Raw genomic sequence first — 8,247 nt, forward strand, 5'->3', positions numbered from 1 at the left:
GAAGGAACAAAGTGGATTGCTCAAATGTCATGAAACATCGTGACACAGGTGCCTCTTCCCTTACATATTAACACTACGTGACAGACAGTGATTTGTATAGGGGGTCAGTCCCACAGCAATAACTGCGTAACTACACCGAAATACCAGCTTCCCTTCCTTTAACAGGTATAGTGTATCACATACAGTAATTTGGTGAACACAACATAAGATTTGGGACACTCATATTTGGGTCAGAGGACGTTGCACAACTTCAGTTTAAATTTAACACAACATCCCTTCCTGTTTTTTAGCCACATAATTTATAAGAACAGAAAACAAAGAGGAAAAAGGCTGAAAATAAAAACTTTAATCTTTAATGAAATGCTAAAACAAAATTACAGCACAGGAGATAATATGTGGACGACATCACAGACATCACAACATAGATAAAAAAGATTAAGTGCAGATCGCTAGCAGTAAGTGCTTGTGTTATATTCAACTTAATTACACGCAGGAAGATCTATTAGTCATAGCCATTTGAAATAGTTGGACTGAACCATTTTGCACACATAAGGCACCATTCTCCTGTTTCAAGTGCAAGATTGCCACTCATTTCATGAGAAAATTAATTCATTGCAGTTCCTAAACTGCCCGAAAACAAAATTAAATATATACAACAAATATTTTCAAGTTTCCAATTATCGCTTATTTGCCAAATACGTGTAAAATGTCAGCGCGGACCTCCACCAAGGTATTTTGTTTCTACAGAGATGTTTGAGGGGACTATTATGTTTTATTGTATGTTTATTTAAGGCACACCATTCACTTTAATTACGACGGGTTTGAGCATGTGCAAAGAATTAAGCTCATTACATCATTCATTTGCCCCATCTCGCAATGTTAACTAAAGAGATAAATAATTTGTGTATCCGCCCTGTTATTCCCTTCAAAAACATATCCTCCTTGTTGGAGGTAAATATGATACACCAACAACTTAAACTTATCAACACAATACAAAACAAATAATAGTAACAATAACATACTTATTAAACAATATATAACCAGAAAGGCACTGTAGCAGTGCCATACCTCAGCTGTCCTCTCCCCTCTGCTGCTGCTGCGATTCACTGCCTGCAGGTACCAGACGGCCATATTTTGTCCGTGGTTAGCCCTTCCACAAAGTTTGTTGAAAACCGGGCCAGTCGTTTACCTTTCTCCAAGGTAACAACTATACATTTTAAGCTTTAACTTCGGGGTGTCTATACGTTATCTAAACTAATTTAATTTAAGGCCAACCCCACACATCCTATAAAAACAGCATTTCCAGTGGAGAATTTACTCATTCCTCCCTCGTTCTCTCCCTGATCTACCAGTAGAGGCAAAGGAGGAAACAGACTGCAGACCTTTTAGGATTGAAATCCGTCCAAACCAATCTTGTAATTAAACCCGCTCCAAACAGTACATTTCACGTTACAGAAATTAAATGTGCTCTAACTTCCATTTCAAGTGCAAATAAGCAAGAGGACACTATTATATTCGCAGTATCATAAGACTTACTAGTCTACAGTGAACACTATTTTGACCACCCAGCATGCTGGGAACATGCAACAGATGAAAATAGTTGTTACTATATGAAATACAGATATTTATTAAACAGTATCTAAATGTTATCATGGCAGCTATAGTATGTGAATATGTAACATATGAGTAGAGTTAAAACCCTTTGAGTTACAATGTGGTGACCCTGGTGGTAGAGCTTGCCCCCATGCAATGTAATTCATCATACATTAAAATGAGGTAATAGGATGTGTTTATATACTAGCACTGCATAAAATGTTTGTGATTGCAACAGATTCAACCATAGGGGTTAACACAAATGGCAGAAATAGCAGAAAGAGTTGAGATTGTGGTGACCGATTTGGTTTGGTTGGATTAATCTATTTTATCTAACAACTGTAAGGCCATTTGAGTGGTGTAATTCTAGTCGCAATGGAACCAATGGCTTATATTCTTGGCATTATGTTTACTTGGCATCCTTATGCTCTGGCAAGGAAATAACACAAACTGAACCTCTTGAAACGTGTAACCAGAACTCCGTACAAGTTGCTGTCGGGATTATTCAGCGTTATTCACAATGTTGAGTTCCACATTCAAACACGGTAACCCTCAGCTTGGTCATCTGACCCTAAGTCGACTAACACTGAACGTTTTTCATAACCAGAGGGGGGCTCGCTGACGGATTGTGCATCATCTTCTTCCAAGTTGCTTCCTGGCATGTAGCCAGGTCCTTCTTCTGTCCCTACCTCCACGACATCACACTCATCAGCCTTAGTCGACACCCCGATGGGCAGACGGCCTTCATAGTCAGGAGAGGAAATAGGAGTCGGTGGAAATTCTCTCTCTTTTTTCTCTACCGTTCCATTTGACAGCAGAGGTGTGGGTGAGATAGGCTCCACATCTTGCACAATGATCTGTTTCAGTGTATTGGTGATAGTCTTTAAAAGACACAAAGAGAAACCATTAGATAAGGGTTTACATTTAAAAACCTGGTGCTTCAGCGGGGGTAAACTCTTCTAGCATTCTCAATTTCTCAAAAGTTTTTTAAATAAAACCAGAGTTGGGAGGAAGAACTTACCATAACTTTTGGGAAATTGGAGCTTGATGCATTGGTCTTTTTTCGGTACACCATGAAGATGACAAAGGCAAATGCAGCCGAAATCAAGAGGCTGATGATGACATAGACATAATCTAGACAAAACAGATGTAGATATATTAACACACACACTGACAGCCACGAATACAAACACAGTCTAACCAAAGAAACCAGTGGCTCTGATTCACTGTGGTTTCTTCAGTGAGGGGGCTTTGTTCTTATACCAAAAGAAAAAAAAGAAAGAAAAGAGACTGGAGGGAAGTATCAGAAAGAACTTGAGTCTCTGCAGAGTGCTTACTTCACCCAGAACTAAGTTATCAGAACATAGCTCCTATCCATCTGAAAACAAGCATTTTAAAAGTTATTTGCTTGTCGCCTTGCGGACGGACATGACAAAGCATGAATTCAGACTTTTTACAAATCTGCATCATGATGTAGTTATTTCCACATCCTTCTAATCTGTTTCTTTTGGGCTCATACATCTGTAGTAATACAGAGTACACAGTGAAGATTTGCTTTGCTTTCTGTGTGAACACATCATTAGACTCAAAGATGAAGAGCTGAACCGCAGTTCTTCAAACCCCACAGGCACAAACAAAACTACATTTTATGAAAAGGAAATAAAACTATTTTACTCAACCTTTTCGCTCATCTGGTGGGCGTCTAACCGGCACGGTGCAGGACTCTCCTGTGGCCTGAACGGACACTTTTTCCATCTCGCCTGAGAACTTCAGACAGAGTTTCTCCAGTGCAGAGACCACTGTGAGATTCCCCTCACACACATCGTCCTCACAGTAGAACCTCTGGCTTAGGTCCTCCTGCACACACAACAAACACAGAGACCCCAGCTAAACTTAAAATACACAACCCATATAATGGTAAGCAGTGGTACTATTAATTATTGGTAATTCTGCCTCTGCTAAACCTACTATAAACAATGTTATTGTAATAATTCCATTGTTAGATCAATGTGATAACACACTATATGAGGTGTGACACCGTGTGCAGTCTGACCTGGTTGGCGAGCACAACGTCGTACTGAAATTCAGGTAGGAACTCTTCGTCAGCACTTTTCGAGTTTTTAGCCAACCTCTGCGAGTACAACAACCAGGGATGCTTAAATTGGAAGTGGACAGGGCCATCCTGTTGGGCAGTGACAGTAACTGGTGGGAAGTCGACAGAACCTGGAAACCAGCGACAAAAGCCGGCGTAAGTTGGTGGTTACGTGATCACATAGGAAATCAAAAAGTGTTTCGAGTTGTTCCTACGTTTGAAGGCAGAGTGGAGCACTGGTTCGTTAGTCTTGTTAATGACTCCAAATGTAACAGGCTACAGTTGTCCTGAATTATTTTAGCTATTTTGTATATTCAAGAGATGGATTAGAGTAATTCAGATGTTCTCATTGTAAGCTCAATGAATGCTGACACCACTACTCACATTTCTGTTGTGCTGGTGAACTAAGGAAATAGCTGAAAATGATTCCACCAGGAGGAGCTTCATCAGACTCATTCTGTCCAATCACAGCAGATACAGTAAGAAAGTAGTCACTACCTATATCCGAGATGGAGACATTAGCCTGTAGACTTGGTGGGGACACCAAAAGCACGACAGGATAACTGGAGAAACAAATGAGACAAGAAAAACAAATAATAAAGTCATGAGTTATCTCAGCTTGGGCTTGGAACACACAATGACCTAAAGTATAAACCATAATCATATGTCTTCAGTAGTTTTCTATAAATAGGTTCAAGGCTTTTGTAGTATGGTTTTAAACAGGCAAACGCACACATTTAACAGGTAATGTGTACAAAAAGAGAACTATTTATATCTTACCTTGACACTGAGCGGATTGTGACCTTGAACACAAGCCCTGGCACGAATTGATCGTAACTCCACTTCAAAACGTTGTGCAGATTGTGACACGCGAGGGTAACGTTGGCTGGCGGCTCCACTGTGGAAACAGAAACACAGACGTCAAACAGAGAGAGACTGTGAGCCATTCAAAGCGTACACTGAAAGTCTACCAATATAATCTAATAATAACAAGAAGAAGAATATCAGACCACCAAATTGTAATGCTACAGGTGGATCTCCTTTACAGAACTCTTTGGTCCAGAATGAGACTGGCAGCAAAATATTAGGCTAGAAATATGTAGTTTAGAAAGCCATAGCCTGAGGAAACGTTCCCCCTCTGTAGAGCTCCACCATCACTGAGGCCATTTACACACTCTCAGCTCAACCCTCACACTGCCACTTCTTCTTCAGACTTTCATACTTATTGTCAATGAATTGTCCAAAGGGCTGGGTAATTTCACTACCACAAACACCCCACTAGAGGGCACTGTTACACAATGTACACCAGGTGTGTGTTTTTTTTTTAAAATGTTAACCGCACCACGAGTCCACGAGCATAATGTGGGTAAATGTTTTGCCTCTCAGTACAGACAGAGGTACATACAGATGTATATACAGATGTATTTCTTCAGTGTTGGCTGTGGGGAGATAAAGGGCGTGAGTTCACTCCTGCACTGGGTGCTTCTTTTTATCTACTAGCAGAAGCTTTAGGTAACATCCCTTCTTACATCCTTCCCAACAGCCTTCTCAGTGCACACTTCCTCATGTCCAAACACAGATAAGAGCAGTGGCTGCCTGGGTAAGGTCGGTGCTGGGACTCGCAGTCTCTGATTGAACTTGTGCAGCATTACAAGCACACTAAATGATCTTGATGGCAGGCCTGATCAAAGCTGTGGGAAACCAGTTCTTTAACCGGTGCATGTTTACACAAGCCCGACATGTCATCCGTTACAGGAAGGATATGGTTCATACGACTGCCGTTATAGTGTCTACACACACACACACACACACACACACACACACACACACACACACCACTGATTCCTCTGTTTGCTGTGAGTTTTTATTTTTATTTTGAACCAAGCATCAAAAAGAAAACCCTCCAAAAAGGCTCTCCCTTATTCCGACATGTTGTTTCAGCCTTTTTGTCAGAATTCTGTTGTGCTTTACAGGAGTAATACCGACAGTGGCCACCGTGTTAGCGCATGTATCGCCCCCCTTTGGATATTCAGAGTCTCAGCTTTTTTGGATGAGTTACTGAACACACCTTCAAAGACTCTGATGAGCCACCTAGAGAAAAAGTACATTTCAGTTTCATTTCCTTCCCATTTACTCGCAGGCACGTGATGACACATACAACCACACAAACGCAGAGCGGCTCGAAAACAAATTGACAAATCAAAGACAGAAACATGTACTGTAACTGAAGTGATAACCGCAACAGCAAACTTGGTCGCTGAGGGCTCTCACCACAAGCTAGCTCCAGACCCACACACACACACACACCTATACACACCTATATACACACACACACACACCCTTAACCACTATTATTCTAGCTGTTTGACAAGCTGAAAGTGCAAAAGATATTTATTGACAAGTGAAAATATATCAATGAACTTCCTCACAGCACATGTTAAAATGTGTTTTACCCATTAAATACAATGTGTGCAGGGATTTTCAAATACTGAAGAAAACCACTTTTGCGCAAAACTTTGAATTTGCAGCTTGATTTTGCCCTTTTAAAACTACAAACGGTGGCGTGGGAACTGATTTCAATCAACCAATCGATCCAATCCCCATTGGGAAAAGTAGAAGCTATTTCCTAAACACTGGGCATGTTTTTAAGTTTATGTGATTGACGTGTGCCATCTTATGAAGCTAGAAAACAGAAGTAACAGACAAGTCTGGCAGAATTGTGCAGACAAAGCGAAAACCTCTTTCAGAAGCAGGAAGAGAAAGCAGATGCTATCAGACTTAAAAAGGAGGTCACTGGAGATAATGCGTATAACACACAATGGCTGGAAACTTTTCTCAGTGCTGCTAAAAACACTTTTAAAGAGTCCGTTAAGTTATAGTGGGAAAGTACGTACCAAAACAATGCAAGAATTACGTGCAATCAAATGTCCAAAAAGGGTAGGATGCAGGTACAGTACATTATCCCACACTTCAGCATCCGCTCACATTACCTTTACTAGAAAACTGCATTGGATTATTTGGATCCTAAAGGCGTTTCCTCACACGTTGTTTCCCGTCGCTGCAGTCATGTATAGAGCTGGGTAACTCTTGGGTTTTTAACAGAAAAACTAAATCACAACTACATCCCCACAAGTGACCTCAATAATGATCAATTAAAGGAGGATGAAGGAAATGGTTCACACGAAAATAAAGAGCACTCTACTGATCTTTTACCAAAATAAAGACAAATCTATCTTCATTTGTTAATAAATGTTCTCTTTAAAGTACTAAGCCATAAATACCCTGCAACCCTAACTACACAATATCAGCTATGCACTGATGTTTGCTGAAGTCCTCACGGCACACTTTACTTTCCACAGCGTGACTGTGAGCGTGGCTGCAAACATCATGGCGGACATCTGCAGGAGCATGTGCAGGAAGCACGTCATTTCAGTTCACCGTGCGGCGAGCGGCCCTATAGTCGGTGAAGGAGAGGAAACCCAAATTATTTTTTTCCCAGTTTAAGGTTTGACGAATGCACCACGCCAAGCAAATTCAAAGTTAACTGTCTATCCCTACCCATACTACTTATATATGATATACTAATGTTATCGTACTACTGTATGTTTATATATGAGATTATAGAATATTATATATATATATATATACACAGTGTCTCTGCTATCCTAACTTAGGACATTCTTAAGACAGTTCTGCAATAGTTACTTTTCTTTTTACTAAACGCAGTTAGCGAGGATGTTTCTGGACTACCAAAGACTGAATTGAGATGAGATAGAATTAGGAGGAAGTTTCAGTAACTAGGCCCCAGGGCTCTAACAATGACTCTGTTCCATTGAGTGTGCCAGTAAAGGGCAGTACGCAGCGAGGACAATAACACGGTTCACAAAGATGCCAAAATAAAATCAGTCTTTTGAAGAGACATTTTCCTTTGGTAAAGCAAAAAGAGGACATGGTTAAGGACTTAGACTGTTTGGCAGTATGCTCCTTCCTTCAAATGGACCTTTATTATTTGGGATTTGCAGCCTAAAATAATAATAATAATAATGTTTAATAAGTTCTATACAACAATATTCAAATCTCCCTGAAAGTGATCCCAGCACTAGCATGCTGACAGCTGCGTCTCACGTGTTTTCAATGAGGAATTCTGCAGCTTTCTTTTAAAGGGCACAGCGGCCATTGAAAACAGCACACGCAACAGTGACCGTGGTGTAATTCCCACCCTGTAGATGTTCTTTCATTATCCTCCATCTCATGCTATGGGCCAACTATAAGGTGAGACGTGACACTTGCGAGGTAAAATCGAATCAAGGCATAAATGAAAGCAATCTCATGCTCACGCGGCATTTACTTGGAAAGCCCCAATCTCACCAGAGTTGTGCTCTTGTATACAATGACTCATCACAATTGGGTGAATTGTTAAGGGGATTTAAACAACGTTCAAGTATTGCACGATTCATACGTCATGACTCAACAGGACACCGAGCGTGTCTCATGACGGACTGACAATACTGAAAATCCTGTTTGGTTTAACATTCATTTATTTTTTCACATTTGTTTATTTT

At 40.5% G+C, this 8,247-nt stretch overlaps 1 protein-coding gene across 1 annotated transcript in view; it reads right to left on the reverse strand.

Moving 5' to 3' along the window:
• Positions 1–331: 331 nt before the first annotated feature.
• Positions 332–8,247, reverse strand: part of ifngr1l (interferon gamma receptor 1-like) — a 10,582-nt gene continuing 2,666 nt past the window's right edge. Inside the window, exons 2-7 of the mRNA XM_035663371.1 lie at positions 4,466–4,583; positions 4,070–4,248; positions 3,647–3,816; positions 3,273–3,450; positions 2,615–2,727; positions 332–2,474 (exon numbers count right to left, since the gene is read on the reverse strand). Of these exons, the coding sequence (XP_035519264.1) occupies positions 2,130–2,474; positions 2,615–2,727; positions 3,273–3,450; positions 3,647–3,816; positions 4,070–4,248; positions 4,466–4,583 (1,103 nt within the window). The 3' untranslated portion in view covers positions 332–2,129. The remainder of the gene's footprint in view (positions 2,475–2,614; positions 2,728–3,272; positions 3,451–3,646; positions 3,817–4,069; positions 4,249–4,465; positions 4,584–8,247) is intronic.

The sequence above is a fragment of the Morone saxatilis genome, unplaced genomic scaffold (genome assembly GCF_004916995.1).
Source record: "Morone saxatilis isolate NCDOM2014 unplaced genomic scaffold, NCSU_SB_2.0 Contig19, whole genome shotgun sequence".
NCBI lineage: Eukaryota > Metazoa > Chordata > Actinopteri > Moronidae > Morone > Morone saxatilis.